Source organism: Chionomys nivalis, chromosome 12, assembly GCF_950005125.1.
Source record: "Chionomys nivalis chromosome 12, mChiNiv1.1, whole genome shotgun sequence".
NCBI lineage: Eukaryota > Metazoa > Chordata > Mammalia > Rodentia > Cricetidae > Chionomys > Chionomys nivalis.
The window spans coordinates 50193095-50210856 of record NC_080097.1 but is presented as its reverse complement, the minus strand read 5'-3'; the positions used below and the strand labels follow the sequence as shown (position 1 = coordinate 50210856).

General features: G+C 42.1%; 1 protein-coding gene across 1 annotated transcript; it reads right to left on the bottom strand.

The window, feature by feature from the left end:
- Positions 1-6874: 6874 nt before the first annotated feature.
- Positions 6875-10823, bottom strand: LOC130884608 (beta-defensin 109-like). Its single transcript, XM_057785691.1, has 2 exons — positions 10766-10823; positions 6875-7080 (listed from the first exon to the last, which is right to left on the bottom strand). The coding sequence occupies exons 1-2, from the start codon at positions 10821-10823 to the stop codon at positions 6875-6877; spliced, it is 264 nt and encodes an 87-aa protein (XP_057641674.1).
- Between the last annotated feature and the right edge of the window lie 6939 nt (positions 10824-17762).

The following is a 17762-nucleotide window of genomic DNA, read 5'->3' as shown; positions in this document are numbered from 1 at the left end:
CCAGTAGAGCCTTTAAGGGACTCCCAACCCTGCCTCTGAAACTTCACAGTCAGGCCTCCATCCTCTGCACGGCTCCCAGCTCTCTCTCTCTCCCAGATTCCCACAAGAGCTCATTAAGTTTCACCACACAGCAGTTTTCCAAGCCCAGAGTTCTAAAACCCTTCACAGCTCTCCCATGACAACAGGGTCAGGTCTACCTCCACATTTGTCTACTCTCTGGAACCAATTTCTGTCTTAGTCTAACTTTCCGTGGTTGTGATAAAGCTCGTAACTGACAGCAGTTTGGCCAGGGAGGGATTTATAATCTCCCCTCACAGGTTACAGACCCTAATGAAGAGGAACCTGGAGGCAGAAACTGAAGGAAAGGCCGTGGAGGAACACTGCTTGCTGGCTTGCTACCTTTGTTTGCCATTTTTATACCACTTGGGATCTTCTCCCCAGTACATACTACACTGCCCCCCAGTGGACTGGGCCCTCCCATACCACTATTTAATAAAACACCCTACAGAATTGCCCACAGGAAACGCGAGGGGATCAGTCTCTCAATTGACATTCCTCTTCCTAGAAGGTTCTACATTGTGTCAAGTTGATAAAAACCAAGCAGAACATTTTAAAAAAGAGATTTATTTAAAAGCAGCTCTTTAATGTCTATAGATATGTGTTTTACCGTTTATTAAAGGCAAAAGCAAATTTATATACTGATGAGATGGATATGCTTGTTTATTTTTATGTGAAGAATTAAAGCTTGGCTGAATGTTTGATCCTGCAGGGTAACCTCTTGCTGTCCCAGGAGCGCTCTCGGAGCTATTGTCGTCAAGGAGGCTGCACGAGGTGTGAACCGGGTGCTCGTGTGACCCAGAGTCTCCCCCACTCCAGGGACATCATCCAGCACTCACTCGAGTTGACTGCCTACTTCCACAGGCACAAGCAGGAAGATACTCCTGTGTTTCTGATATTCAACTTGAATGTCGTGCGCACATGCCGCCTGCGAGGGAGCAAGCTGTGGGAACCGGACAGCACACTGATCCGGGAAATATTTGGAGACTCCTGGAGATCTCAGGTCCTGGAGGTCTCCTCTGCCAGGGCTTTTCAAGCACCTTTGACCCCTTCCTCCGCATCCCCTTGGATATGGAGGCAGCTCAGAGTGTGAACGAAGTCTTAAGAGAATTTAGCCAAGGCGGAAGAGCTGTGTGCAGAAAATGCCCAGCTTTGTGGCTGTTGTCGGGGAAAGATGCTGCTTCCAAGACTCTGACTGTGCAAACTGCCTCAAAGGTTCTCCTATTGGTGCTGAATCGCTTCTCAGACTTCATGGGTGACAAAGAGGACAGGGATGTGACCTACCATAAGTGCCGTGACCTGCAAGCATGCACGTCAGAGCCTAATAGAAGACCATCTGGGTACGTCCTCTATGCTGTGATGGTCTCTGTCGGTTTAACTTGCCCCAGAGGACATCTCTTCTGTTTTATCAAAGCTGGCAATGGCCAGTGGTATAAGGTGGATGATGACTCTAAGGTTGCCAGGTGTGACGTGACTTCTGCCCTGCGGGAGCCTGCTTATGCACTCGTCTACGTCCAGCAGACTGATCTCAAAAAGGATGGTGCCACTGTGCCTGTCGGCAGAGTAAACAAGGCTCTTGGCCCCTGAACACCAGGTTGGGAAAGCCCAGCAGAGGAAAGCTCAACAGAGAATCGCGAATGGAAACCACAGAGCCACAGGGACACGCGGAGAATACAGCAAGCAAAGAAATCTCTTTAGACCTCTGGGAAGTCCTTCAGGAACACAGCAGCCGGAAGCCTGTGCTGAATCTCAGGACAGTTGAACCCACTCTGCCAGCCAAGCCAGATTCACCAGATTCACCAGACCAAACACAGAGAACGGTCCTGATGAGGAGAATTCCAACAAGCTCCTGTCTGCTGGGAGTTGGGGGTAGCTGGTAGAGCCCGGGATGGTGAGTGGTGGTGGTTGTGGGGAAATGAACACTGCACAGTTCTGTAGTCCGGGACGGGGACCAGGAGATCCGGCTGTTTCCTAGCGCTCATTCTCCTGTGGACACACTGTGAAACGGAGGGCATCCTTGGAACAAGAAATGGATTCACCCACCAGCTAGGACAGAACGTCTCACCCTCAGGTGCTTTCCATTCGTCTGCTGTGTCCTTGCCTGCACTCCCCTCAACCCCATCCCGGCTGAGCCCCGAGAATGACAATTTGAAAGTGGAAGAAACTGCTCAGGGTATTGATACAAGTTAAAGCCTAGAACCCTCCCGGATTCTTGGGAGAGGTCTGCAGCGCCCTCTGCTGGAGTTCATCGGCTTTGCGCAGGGAAAACAACCGGGCACAAGCCAGGATTCAGGATTTCAACTCAGCTGATGACTTGTTTGCCGAACCCAGGTTTGTTCGCTGTATAGAGTACATTGTAGGACTTTGTTTTGATTCATTGTACTTGGAATGCAAATCTTTTGACCAAATAAATTTTGTTACTTGACACTTTGTCAGTCTTTTATTTTGCCATGAATGCAAACTGATTTGAATATTATCCGAGTTTTTACTGAGTATTGTAGTAATATTGGCCTCATAGATGTTTTTCCATAGTATTCTTTAGCTAGGTATATTTCTGAGACATGGATTACAACGGGTGAAAAGATTATCTGTTATAAACAGTGTGAAAAAAGACAAGAGGGTTTGAGTTTTACTTTAAAGAATGTCCGTCGTGGAATAACAGGGCACAGGTGCTATGATGCTATGAAGGAGAAATGGGAAGAACGTGGGTGTGGGAGAGGGAAGGGGGAAAGGATGTTTGAAGTTGCTGACCGTGAGAGGACAGCTAGAGAGACGGCTCCGATTTAGGAGTACTGGCTGCACAACAGAGCCAGCACTGTTAGCTCAGGTGTGGGTGAACCAGCCCTGATATGTAACCAAAGGAGAGCTAGCTGTTCTCATGTTCCACTTCGCAGACCAACTCTACAGCTGCCCAGGCCCAGACCCAGGGTTATGACTTGGCCTGCCCCAACATCCTCCCATCTATGATCTGCTGGAATACGCGAAGGGAACTGACCCGTGGACCCGAAACTGCAGGATTTCCACGACACAGGGCGGCAGCGGGATGTCCAGGAAGAATCCTAGTGGGGGCCCAGCATCAAGCGTGTAATTAAGACCAGGGACCTCCCTAGACAACAATGAGGACCCTAAGAGAGACATACATAGATCTAATCTACATGGCTAGTAGAAAAGACAAGATCTCCTGAATAAATTGGGAGCATGGGGACCTTGGGAGAGGGGAGAGAAGAGGCAGGGAGGGGAGCAGAGAAAAATGTAGAGCTCAATAAAAATCAATTAAAAAATAGCTTTCGCCAGGCGGTGGTGGCGCATGCCTTTAATCCCAGCACTCGGGAGGCAGAGGCAGACAGATCTCTGTGAGTTCGAGGCCAGCCTGGTCTATAAGAGCTAGTTCCAGAACAGGCTCGGAAAGCTACAGAGAAACCCTGTCTCAAAGAAAACTAAACTAAAACAAAAAAATAGTTTTCAGTATGAAATGCTGCCTCTTAAATGCTATTCTGGCAACATAGATATATAAGTGAGCTATTAAAACATGCTGCAATTTGTGGGTTACTTTTTTTTTTTTTTTTTTTTAAGTTTTTCGAGACAGGGTTTCTCTGTGGTTTTGGAGCCTGTCCTGGAACTAGCTCTTGTAGACCAGGCTGGTCTCGAACTCACAGAGATCCACCTGCCTCTGCCTCCCAAGTGCTGGGATTAAAGGCATGCGCCACCACCGCCCGGCCTTGTGGGTTACTTTTTACTAATATCTTAATATCCTAACTTTTATATTGCATTTTTACTCTACAGAATTGTTATATAGGAAATTAGCTGGAAAGGACTGAACAACAGGACCCAAATGATAGGAGATTGACATCATACAGACTGAGAAGGTTGTATTCATGTATTTAGGAATATACCTATGTATACATACATATATATGCATATATATGTATATATATATATATCACAACAATTAATGTAAAAAGAGGCCATGAATTTGATAGCAAGCACAGAAAGGTGCATTGGAAGGTTTGGAGGGAGGAAAAGGAATGACGAAATGGTGTCATTATAAGATCAAAAAGAAAAAATACAGAAAGGAAAAAAAATTTTTTTTAAAAAAATAAAACAAGAACAATTGATGAACCAGTTCAAAGTTCTACAACAGGGTATAAAGATGACAATGGTCGACTCATTATGATATCAAGATAACGGTGGTGGCAGGCTCCAGGTGGCTACAATGAGTCACATAGTGTATGCTAACTACGTCAGATTACAGCAATACCTGGACTTTCTCCAGGTGAGCTGCACAGAGTGCTGATACCCTTTCCACTGGCAAACCTTTCTTATTCATAGATACTTAAAACTCTATGATGCATATACCTGCATTTTATACATCTACTTATAACAGAGTTATAAGCGTCTGGGCAGTGTCAATCCTGAGAGAGCTAAAAGGGAGACTCAACATAGAACGGTCTAAGTCTCATCCCTGACAAAACTCAAGTCTCTTTTCTTTCTAAAAAGTATATTGTCTCTTCTCTAATTGATTAGTCTAATTAACATAAGATACACTCTGATGTCCCAACTGAATCCTTCTCTTTGGAGAGTTCAGGAACCGAGACTGTTGCTTCATTTGAGACCAAAAAACAAAACCAAAAAAAAAAAAAAAAAAAAAAAAAGGACCAGGGGCCTCAAGCCAGACCAATAACTCTTTGCAATGAACACTTGCCAGTAGGGATGTATGGTTAAAGCGGCACACGGGATGACTCAGGTCACACTGCAGCTTCCATGATGAGACTTTTAATTCCTTCCCTTTAAAAATTTTTCTCATTTTATTTTCTTCTCTCTCTCTTTTTCTCTTGAATTTTGTTTTAGTCGGGGAGGGGTGTGTGCAGGGGCAGAGGGCGGATGCAAAGGGACAGGGAACGAATGGAATCAAGAAAAACACATAGAATAAATTTTTTTAACTACTAGTTAGAATAAATTTTTTAAAAATTAAGAGTATTAGCTGCCCTTCCAAAGGACCCAAGTCTGATTTTCAGCCCCCATACTGCCCTTCACAACCTACAACCCTTTGTAAGCCCAGTTCAAGGAGATAACTCCCTTTTCTGATCTCTGCAGGCAGTGCGCACACATGAAGCATGGACGTACACACAGGCAATAACACACACACACATACACCATAAACATAAATCAATGATGTCAGAGGCCTGGAGAGACTGGTTGCTCCTGCAGAGGTCCCAGGTTCGGTTCCTAGCAACCCGATTCACACAGGTTTTTTTTTTTTTTTTTGGTTTTTCGAGACAGGGTTTCTCTGTGGTTTTGGAGCCTGTCCTGGAACTAGCTCTTGTAGACCAGGCTGGCCTCGAACTCACAGAGATCCGCCTGCCTCTGCCTCCCGAGTGCTGGGATTAAAAGCGTGCGCCACCACTGCCCGGCTCACACAGGTGTCTTAACCCTAGCTGACTGCCCATGACTGGATGAAGTCACCTGCAGTTCCTTACACATTCCCTTCTGCGTTGAGGCCTGAGCTAGAGAGGAGGTTCTGTTCTTTCAGCTAAGGTAAACAAGACCTTGTGGCCGATGGAGCAAGAGGAGGTATAGTCAGGACGATGCTGTATCAGGAAGGGCTCCTCACAGCTGTGCCTAGTACTTTGCCGGGATTTACAGCAAAATGGTTAGCTCTTGTGTGGGAAAATTGTCTGTGCGGGTAAGTGTGAGGCATACATAATCTGCAAGCGATTGTGCCATTCGTTCGTAGGAGCAAAACATCAAACTGTTAGTTGGGGTTTTTATTTTTGAAGTATTTTAAAAGCAAAAATATTTAAAATTTTAAAATGTAAAACAAAAAAATTAATCAGTAGAAGTTTGATTTTTCTATTGATTAATTTAAATTTATTTCAATTTATATTGATTAATGAAGCTAGAAGCTTTTAGCCTCTTCTATTAGCTTTCAGCCTCTCTCTCTCTCCCTCCACCCTCTCTGTTTTATTTTTTGCTTTCATATGTTTCTGATTAATTATCACACACTTGATGTCTTCATATATTATGCCAAGTCATTTTCTCCCCTCCTTACTCCAGTCCTCTCTCCTCTCCCTAGAGCTCCCTTCCTCTCCACTCTGATATGGCCTGGAAACCTCTGCATCCTGTCTTCTAATTTATTTGTTCTGTTTTTTCAGATTGAACTATGTTTTATAATTTTATCTTCATTGTTCCCAGTTGTTAATCTGTTGAGTTTCTATTACAGTTGGAAAAACCATTTTTAATTTAAAAAAAAATGTATTGGTTTTTCCAGACAGGGTTTCTCTGTGTAGTCCTGGCTATCCTGGAACTCATTCCGTAAACCAGACTGGCCTCAAATTCAAAGAGATCCACCTGCCTCTGCCTCCTGAGTGCTGGGATTAAAGATGTGTGCCACAACCGCCCAGCCTTGAAACAAGATTTTAAAAATTCTTTTTATTTTTATTTTATGGCTATTTGTGTTTGGCCCGCATGTGTGTCTGTGCAACATGTGTGTGTCTGGGGTCTGTGGAGTCAGAAGAGGGTGTTGGAGCCCCTGGAACTGGAGTTGGAGATGTTGTGAGCCAACATGTGGGCACTGAGAAACTGAACATGGGTCCTGCTGAGGAGTAGCCATCTCTCAGCTCAAAGGGAGTTTCTCATATTTAAATATTTTGCCTAAATTTGGAAATGTCATAAAGAAATGATATCTGAGCACATTTGAAACCAATATTCAGTTTTATTGGCAAGCCAAATAGAGCCTGGTTAAAGAGCTGGAAGCGTTCAGTGTGGAGATTATGTTGCTTTAGAGGCACATAGCTCTCCTTGGGCTGTTTACCGTGGTCTATTTTATCTTGTTCTTGAGGGGTTCTTGATAGTCTGAAAAGATAACTGGGGTTGGGATTGGCACAAGAACCCACCACATCCTGCAGCATTTCCATCTTCTTCGGCAACCGCCGATTTCATCTTCTATTAATTTGCAAATGTCTCGTCTGCAAATGCCTTCCAGGTTGAAACAGTGGGTCTCTGCAGCACCCAAACCACTTCTAACTGCGGAGAAGAAACCAGGGCAGCGGTTAGCCCAGTGTGGGAATGCCGAAGCATCAGCATCCTCGCAGGCGAAGGCATAATAGTTCTGAACTGAGTACCTCTCTCTGTGAGGGAAAGGAGCCAGATCAAAGATCCGCTAAGCAGCTGTTTCCCACTGACCCCACACTCACCCTCTCTCCCCTTCTCTATTCACAGCTTGCTCCTTGATTTTCTTATAAATACAGGAAAAGTCTAGATAAAGCTGCAGAAGTTACTTTGTTAAATATCAGACTGAAACAAGAAGGGTAGGGACAAAATAGATTCCCCAAGTATACTGCTGTCTTCATCGCTTTACTCCCTTAGGCAGAATGTCAACAAATCCTTGCTATTCACTCACCAAACACTTTTCTTTATAAGAAAGAACAGTACAAATGGCTTAAAGCCTCCCTTACTAAGACAGAGGTTACAACTGGTCAAGGAATCTAACCATACAAACAAAACAAACAAACAATCCACAGAGTAATGAGGTGATTCAAAAGTAGCAAATGTTCCAGACAAAAATAATACAATAAAGAATCAGATACATCCTGGGGGACAGAAGCGAGAAGACGGACAGAGACTGCTTTCTGAGGTGGTGAAAACAACAAGCAATTATCGGAGCGGAAGCAAAAGAGCATGCAGGACAGCAAGACCTGAGTCCTCAGACTGAGACTTTGATGGATGAGCATGTCAGAAAAAGTCAGCTGAGATTAAACGTAGACTCCAGCCGGTACCAGGCTCACGGGCCGTGGTGAGGAGGAAGACTCACATCCCTGATGCTGTGGTTGCCTTACTTCGTCTCCTTTCAGGTCGTTTATGGCAATCATCTTAATGTTGACTGTTCTCACTTTTTCTTGTCTTCTTTCCCTCTCTCCCTTTGGATAGGGCAGAGTCAAGATTTCATGGGAAAACATTGTATGGTAGTCAGTTGCAGTGCTAGTCTATGCTAAGCTAATATTCCCATTTTATTATTTTGATTGATATAGGCATATGATGTTATACAGCAGGAGATCAAATAGTATTAGTTCATATTATGGAGTCACGGTTTCCATCAGGTGAGGCTGTCTCTGTGATGGAGCTGGCGTCTGCAGCCCTGATATATGCTGAGAGAATCTGGCTCCAGACTTTGGGTGTAAGCTAACTCCTTATAACAGTGACTGTAGATCTTGCATTTCCTGCAGACTTTGATCACTGGTGTGCATGGCCACAGTGGCTCTGGGATCTGGTGCATGAGTGAGTTCACTCTGGTGACTGATTTGATAGCTGGGGCATAGGCGTGCGCAGAGAGCTGTTAGTGGTTTTGGTTTTTCAAGACAGGATCTTTCTGTATAGCTTTGGCTGTTCTGGAACTCAATCTGTAGAGCAGGCTGGTCTCGAACTCACAGAGATCTACCTGTCTCTGCCTCCCGAGATGAGGCAGACACCACCACTGCCCTGCTACAAGACTAATTTTAAGGTTGGGGGTCACCACAACATGAGGATATATTAAGGGGTTGTAGCATTAGGAAGGTGAGAACCACTACTCAAGTGAGTATTCATAAGATACATAGAGTAACTCCATGTGGTGGGCATGTGGGGAATATTCCAACTGAGGTCTTAATCGGAGACTATTAAGACCTTACTCGGAGTCTTGGGTCACAATTCCCCACCCCTATAAAGGGAACATAGGAGCTGGGTGTGGGGAGGAAATATACAGGTAGAGCGACTGGAGAGGTTTAATGACAGGGCAGAAGACAGGGCACACTGTGGGGAGGAGGCCCCTGATACCCAAATGGACTGAGAGACAGGAGCTCCAACAGAGCCCCTTGGAGGTACAGCAGTGGAGAATCCCTGGCAATAAGTGGAGACCCAATGAGTCCCCTGGCATGGGAGCCACAGCTTTCTGTGGGCAGAGACTACTCGTAGAGGAATATGAAACAAACAACCAAGAGTTCTATTTTAGACATATTCGTTTTGAAATCAAGCTTAGAGACAGCCAAGGTGCCATTGGATCATTCATTCCAAGTCTGGAGTTCTCAGGAAAAGTCCAAGGGGGGATTTAAAGGACCGAGGCTAGCTAACTCCTTAACAAGTGTAGACTGGAGAAGAGGGCCAGGAAACTGAGCCCTGGGGCTCGCTCCAGGAGGAAGCCCAGAAAAGATGAGGGAGCAGTGGGGAAACTGAGGTGAATCAAGTGACTTCCATATTGGAGTCTTTGGGTGACTCTGGCATGTCGTAAAGAGAGGAGGGGCTGACTTTGGGGAAATCTGCTAACAGGCAAAGTAAGTTAACAGTGATGACTGGCTGGCTGGGCCAACAGCACGGCCATTGTTAACACTTACGCAGGGAGGAAGAGAAAGCTTTTTCTTAATGAGTAGGTAAAGACAAAAGCAATTTCAGTATCAGAGTTTGAGGGTTGGGGAGGATGTTCGGTGGGGATCTATTTAAGAGAGAATGGAAGGGGATGATTTCAAGGACAAGACTGCAGGTCAGGATTTTAAGGCATTTTCCACAAAATGGAACAGGAGAAGCAAAGTTTTTTTTCAAAGATCAGATGAATATTAAAATGTTTGTATTTTGATGATGATAATCCAGTAGGAATATGATTAATGTTAAATCACAGACATAATGAACTGCAGCAGAAAGATCCCTAAATACACAAGAGGAGATGGAATATGTATAATATATATATAATATAAACACACGTTTATAATAAATCTTCTAGTTTCTCTTTGAGTCTTGGGAGCACTGATGGTGATATCAACCCAGTCATCTGTAAAATAGCTATTTAAAATAAATTCTAAATTTGTCTTGATCAGTATTACCAGATTACTATAAACTATGCTATTCTTTCAATAAATGAATAAATAAATATTTTTTTTTGCTTTGTTGCTCTTTTGTTTCCTTTGTTTCTTGTATTCATTAGTTCCTTTTTAATTTATTCTTTGGGTTTATTATGATATCTTTTCTGACGTCACATAATGCATGCTCAGCCTCCTAACTTTTAGTAACCATTTGCCATTCTTTGCATCCACCCTTATGTTCAGTCACCGCGTATAAAGCTCTTCCTCACCGAGTCACTGCAGCTCGGTGTCTTTGTTTATTTGTCTACAGCTATTGCCCTCTTTTCATCCCACAGGTCGTGTTTGCAAAGTGGTTTTTGTGTATAACAACTTTTACAAAGTGTCTTGCCTTGGGTTTTGTTGATTTATATTTTGGCCCATTTCACAAAGCCAGTAAGTTCCCTCCCTAACTTCCTGTTAGCTGACAGCGGCTCCGAACTTTTACTTGTTTTGGAATAATAATCACTTTGTAGGTTTGTCTCTTCCCATTAAATGTCTAGGTCTTTGTGACCCTTGTTCAACATTACCTCTCCCTGATGAGATTCCATCCTTCTCCTCTGAGAGAGCAGATGTCATTATGGATGTCCCTGCCCGTGTCCTAGAAGAGCTGAGCATCTACAAAGAAATTCCCATGCCTCACAAGGCACCAGAGACACAATGAAGCGATGTAGTACAGTGTGCATTTGGCATTTGGGTTAATGGCACTGGACATCTATTTTACTCTGACATAATCTTAGTGGAACTGTTGCTATTAGGTTTCTGAATCTGTAAGGTTAATTAGTTTCTGACCTTCCAAAGAGACTTTTAAACTGAAGGCCCCTCTCTATAGTCGGCCACCAACTTACCTGGGGGTAGGAGGGTCAAAAGGAAGAGGAGAGTGTGGAGGATCAGATGGGCTCTCATGGCTGAAGGGTCCGCGATGTGAAGACGCAGAGACCTGCTCAAGTCTGAGGTCTTGGAGTATGGCAGATCCAGGGCTTTTTATCATGGTCTTAGGTCTGTGGTTTGTTCTTGGCTAGCAGAGCCTAACCAACAGAGAATAACTTATTCTCCCACATGGAATCTTCAAACACACAAGAGGACACAAATGTGGCAATAATTTAATGGGTGAAAAGCAGTAGACCCAAAATAGTCAATGCAATTGTTGAGGGAAAGAACAAAGTCAAAAACCAAGCAATACCCAACTTTGATACTTACTGTAATATAAACTCACAATAATCAAAATATATCACAAACTAGTAAATCAATGCATCAACAGAAGATAAAAGTCCCAGAATTAGACTTACACAAAAAATAGTTTGTCAAAAACCAAAGGTAACTCATTGGGAAAAAAATAAATTTCTCAACAAATAATGCTATAGCAAAACTTGAAACCCATATTTAGAACTATGTATCTAAGTATATATCTTATAACTGTCACAAAAATTAAGATGGATGATATTGCTCAACATAAAACAGAGTGGCGTGATGCCTGGAAAATAATGTTGGAAACTATCTAGGCAAACTAAGATTTAGCGTTACTCCTTAAAAGATGAAATTTCAAAAGCAGGATTTAGAAATGACAGAACCGACAACTTAGACCTCATTAAAATAAGAACTTTCCTTACATGAAAGGCATTCCTAGGAAGACAGGAAGGACGTGACGGTTGGAGGAGAGCCTTTATAAAATATCTAATAAAGTACTGGGATCCAAAATACACAAACAATTCCTAAAAATCTATAAGAAAGCAAGCAACACAAAATTAGATCAAAAGAATGAGCAAGAATTTTTACCAATGATGGGCAGTAAGCAAATGTGCTGAAAAGACGAAGGAAGAAAAGTCACTCAGCGTCATACTTTATCGCAATTGTGAACACTGAAGTAAAATCCCATTACAGAACAAGTGGCCCAAACCTACAGCACTAGCCCTATTGGATATCAGGAAAGATGTGAACAACAGGAGTGTTCACTTAATAACTTTGCCACTGAGTGAAAATGTTCAGCCAAGTTTACCTTCACCATGTTAATCCTCGGAATCTACGTAAATAGGAAGTTTTATGCCCATACAAAACCTGCACGTGAACTATAATTAATAACAACCTTTTATAGTTGTTCAAAATTTAAGAAGTTAACAGGATATTTTCCAATAGACATCCAGATACAGGGAGCATTTAGAGTCCAATGAGACGTGACTTAAAAAGAACCGCTCCAGGACACATTATAGTTTAAATACCAAAAATGCAGGACAAAGAAGAAAGTTCAAAGCTGCAAGGAAGAAAATCCAAGTCACAGATGAAGACAAACTGATCATCAATAAAACCCCATTTCTAACCAGAAGTTCTAAAAGTCAAGAGGACGTGGACTAATATGCTGCAGGCCCTGCTCGAAGATTACTGCCAAATCGAAACACCATAACCTGCAAAACTACCCTTCAAAACTGAACAAGAAGTAAAGGCTTTCCAAAATAAGGACCAACTAATAACTTTCTAAGTACTAGACTAGTATCATATCAGATACTGGGAGAAATCTAGACCGCAAAGAAAAGTAAGGCAAACCATGAGAACATGAAGAAGAGTATCGTTAGGAGAACAGCCAAACAAACGAGAATTGGGAAGAAACCACAAATGATTGAGTAAAATGCCAAACCTCCAAGATGAAGGGAAAAGAAGTGAACATAACTAAAAAATAAAGAAAGGAATAAAGAAAGAAAGAAAGGCTTTTAAATAACAGAAACTAGTATATATTTTTTAATGATAACAACCTTTAATATAAATAGTCTTAATTCTCTAAATAAAAGATGTAGCCAGGCAGTGGTAGCACATGCCTTTAATCCCAGCACTCGGGAGGCAGAGGTAGGTGGATCTTTGTGAGTTCAAGGCCAGCCTGGTCTACAAGAGCTAGTTCCAGGACAGGCTCCAAAGTTACAGAGAAACCCTGTCTCAAAACAAACAAACAAAAAAGAGTAAAATGGTTAATTTGATTTTTTAAAGTAAACAAACAAACAAATCTCAACGACTTGCTGCTTGTAGGAAACTCACCTGACTGGTCAAGATATTCTCAGACTGATTATGGAAAGAGTAGAAAATTGTATCTGGGTAAGCAGAAGACAAAAGCAAGCAGAAGGAACCGTATTCCTAAATAATACAGCAGGCTTCGAGGCAAAATTAGTCAAAAGAGATGAAGATAGTCGTCACATATTGCTAGAGAGAACAATGAGCCAAGAAGGTGTGAAGTGCGTGTGTGCACATGCTTGTGTGTGTGCACATGCATCTAAAACATCATATATAAAAATGATGTCAGACTACACAATTTTATAAAAATATAATACTGGGTATAAATCAAGAAATAGACTCAATATAATACTACTGAATGATTTTTAAAAATTCCTTTATTTAATGATTTCATGTATTTATTTTATGTAAATTTGTGTTTGTCTACATGTATGTCTGTTGTATGAGGGTACCAGAGCCCCTGAAGTTACAAACAGTTATGAACTGTCATATGGGTGCCTGTAATTGAACCCGGGTCCTCTGGAAAAGCAACCAGTGCTCTTAATCACTGAGCCATCTCTCCAGCCCCCTAGTGAGTAATTTTAATGCCCCTCATTCATCAATGGATGGACATCCCAACAAAAAGAATTAGCAAGGAAACCCTGAAGTTAGACACTATATTAAAAGGACTTAACAGACCTCCACAAAACATCCCACCCAATAGTCCCAGAATCCACATTCTTTACGAGCTCATGAAACTTTTTTCCAAAACAGATCATGTCTTCAACCTGGAATCAGATCTGAACAAATATAAAAAATGCCATAATTTCTTGCATTTTATTGAATCATAACTGAATTAAACTAAGCATAAACAGCAAGAGAAATTTACAGATCTTTAATACACAGGTATCATAATTACACCCTTGACCAGTGTCACCAGAGGAAAATGAGAAAAATTAAAAGTTTCCAGGATCAAAAGAAAATGGAAATGCAATGTACCATGAACTTATGAGACATGGTGAAAGCAGTTCTAAGACGAAGGCTTAGAGATGAGTGTTTGAATTTATAAGACAGGCATTACCAGGCAGTGGAGGCGCGCGCCTTTAATCCCAGCACTCAGGAGGAAGAGGCAGGAGGATCTCTGTGAGTTCGAGGCCAGCCTGGTATAGTTCCAGGGAGGCTCCAAAGCTACACAAAAACCCTGTCTTGAAAAACCAAAAAAAAAAAAAAGACAGATATAGATATCAAATTAATAACCTGCTGTTTTCCTCGAGATCTTGGGGGAAAAGCCAGTGAAATGGTTGAGCAAATAAAGGTGCCTGTCGCCACGCCCGATGACGAAGGAGAGAACAGACAACTGCAGGTTAACCTCTGATCTCCACATGCCATTGTGGCACGCTGGAACCTACATGTGCACAAGGACACATACAGTAGATAAGTAAGTAAGCATAATCGAAATAATTTATAATTCAGCAAATAGCAGGACATAAAACCAATAGCTTTTTTACTGCATATGAATTTTCTGGGAAAGAATCAAGATGACTATCACATTAACAATAATGGCCACACCCCTAACCCACCTACCAAAAAAAAAAGCAAACATACAAACAAATAAACAGACACTTATGAGTAACCCAACCAGGAAGATGAGAGATCAATTCAAAGAATATTATAAAACACTGGACAAAGCAGACGTGTAGCTCAGCGAAACAGATACTAAAATAGAAGACCCATAAGCAAGCGCACACATAACTACTTGGGAAGACAGGTTCTCCTCATGCTGAAGAGCAAAGCCAGATGCTTGCCTCTTGTGCACAAAGTCAGCTCTACGTGGCTCACGTACAAACAAAATCAACCCAGAATGGCTCAGAGACCTCAACGTGACACATGACATTTCTAAAATGAAAGAAAGTGTAGGTACATACCCATGATTTTGGCACACAAAAAGGCATAGTTCTAAATAGGACACTAATAAGGAAATAATAGGAACTGACAAATGAACTTGCATCAAATTCAAAACCTTTTGCATAGCAAAGGAATCCATTTCTACAATGAAGAAAAAACCTTGGGGCCGGTGAGACGTCTCGGCAAATAAAGGTGCTTGCCAAACTGAGTTCAACCCCCAGGACACACATGGTGGAAAAAAAGAATCAACTTCTGTAAATAATAATAATAATAATAATAATATAATTATTATCTAAAAGCTATTTTCAATTTTAAAAGAAACTATTCAGGATGGACAATAATCCTTGCCAGCAATTCATCCATCAGAAGATTAATAACAAGACTATACAAAGAATGCAAAAAGGTAATACCAGAAGAAGAAACAATCCAACCACTGAAAATGGGCACAAGAACTGGGCAGACCCTTCTCGAAATAGTTGATGATGTCCAATCATTGCACAAAGAAACATTCAACATCAGGAAAATACAAATTGAAACTACACTGATATTCTTTTTACCCCAGTCAGAATGGCATCAACAGCAAAACAAATATATATATATATATATGCAGCTCCAGGGAGGATTCAAGGGTGGGGCAGGAATTCGTAGACTATTGCTAGGAATTTAAACTAGTATAGCTGTGATGGATATCAACATAGAGGGTCCTTGAAAAGCCAAAAATAGAAACGCCACGTGATCCAGCTGTAGCATCCCTGGATATGTGCCCAGAGAAATCAGCATCAGCATCTGCTGCTGATGCCTGCATGCATCTGTCTATCATACACTCTTCAGACTGGCCAAGCCACCAGCCTAGGTGTCTTTGATGGTCTGAATCTCCCTTAGGCCTAGGTATGTGAACACTTTGTCCCTAGTTTGGGGCGCTGTTTGGAGTGGAGGGTAGGAAGTGCAACCCTCCTTGAATAAGCGTTTCACTAGAGAGCGAACTCCAAGAGTTTTAAAGCCTTGGGCCCCTTCCATTCATTCTCCCTGCTTCCAATGCTGGCGATTGAAGATGTGCACACTTAGATTCTTGCTCCCATGCAGCTATAAAGCTTGCTGCTCTGCCTCCCTGCAGTGGTCTATTTTTGTATCTCTGGAACTCTTCCTTCTATAGATAAACTGCTTCTGCTTATGGTGTGTTACTACAGAGACAGAAAAGTAACTAATATAGTCTCTATCAAAGGATGAATGTATAAAGAAAACGTAGTTTTTTTTATTAAGTTAAATCTATAGATTGCTTTTAGTAGTATAGACTTTTATACAATATTAATTCTGCTGATTTTTTGTTTCTTTTTTATTGATTTTTATTGAGCTCTACATTTTTCTCTGCTCCCCTCCCTGACTCTCCCCTCCCCCTTCAACCCTCCCCCAAGGTCCTCATGCTCCCAATTTACTCAGGAGATCTTGTCTTTTTCTACTTTCTACTTCCCATGTAGATTAAATCTATGTAAGTCTCTCTTGGTGTCCTCACTGTTATCTAAGTTATCTGGGATTGTGGTTTGTAGGCTGGTTTTCTTTGTTTTATGTTTAAAAACCACCTATGAGTGAATACATGTGATAATTGTCTTTCTGGGTCTGGGTTACCTCACTCAAAATAATGTTTCCTAGCTCCATCCATTTGCCTGCAAAATTCAAGATGTCATTTTTTCTGCTGTGTAGTACTCCATTGTGTAAATGTACCACATTTTTTTTATCCATTCTTCGGTCGAGGGGCATTTAGTTTCCAGGAAGAAAACGTAGTTTATAGAGACAACAGTGTGTCACCAGTCATAAGGAAGAATGAAATCATGTAGAGGGAAATGATGGAACTTGGGATGGTCATGTCGAACGAGATAAGCCGTCTTATCATCGGGAAGGTAACAATCACATGGCTTCTGAAGTTAACTAAGTTAGAAGCTGGAGAGATGGCTCAGCAGTTAAGAGTACTTGCTACTCTTGCAAAGGAGCCCAGTTTAGTTCCCAGAACTTAAATCAAATGGCTCGTCGCTGCCTGTAACTCCAGCTTCAGATGATCTGACATCCTTTGGCACCCACACGGACAAAAGCAGATGCACACACACACATGCAGGTGTATGCACACACACAATAGTAATAGTGTAATACTAATAAATAAGTCGTTAAAGGACAATTAAATTTAAGTAAATAAATAAGACTTGGAGATAGAAAAGTCCTGTTACGAAGAAGGAAAGCTGGAACGAGCTGCAGCAGTGAGGGAGAAAAGTAGGGGCAGCGAGTGTGAGCAGAGCGTTTCTCACCATTATTTTGTGCAGCTAAATGTACCTAAGAAACAAAACAACAACAAAAAACTTCTGAAAGAAGAATAACCTTTACCCAAAGAGAGGTGCGGCTTTGCCCTGGGTTACTAGAGGGATTCTGGAATGCTCCCCCTGAAAGGAGTATCTTCCTTTTTCTGGGCCCTTGCCACAAGATAGTCCGTGTGCCTTAGGATAAGATTTGGGAACACTGTGTTCGGTGCTCACATCCGGAAGAACTAGACAGTTTAGTCCAAACTTCAAGCAGTTGATGGAGATTAAAGGTCATCAGCGTAGGCGGGCTATGGCTGGGCTCAACAAAGAGCAGAACCCCAGACACCTGAGCTTCCTGCCCATGAGAACACAGAAGCTCTTTCCCATGTTGTCAGAACGGCCACACGCCTCCAAAGATGGCGTAGGTCTAAGCTTGGACCGCTTCCAGACGCTCTTCCTGAACATGATCTTCTGCTTAATCCTGGTGTTTAAAAATAAACATTAAAATGGATTTACAACTCCAAATGTGCTTCAAAAATACTACTGCTATTGTTATTTACTCTATTTTGTAGGTCTACCTCTATTTTCTATTCGTTTGTGTCATAGGAAGGTGTCCATTGCTTCTCTGTGGACCGCTGTTGTCCTTAGCATCCCCTCAGACTTCTCAGTTCTCTAAGTTTGT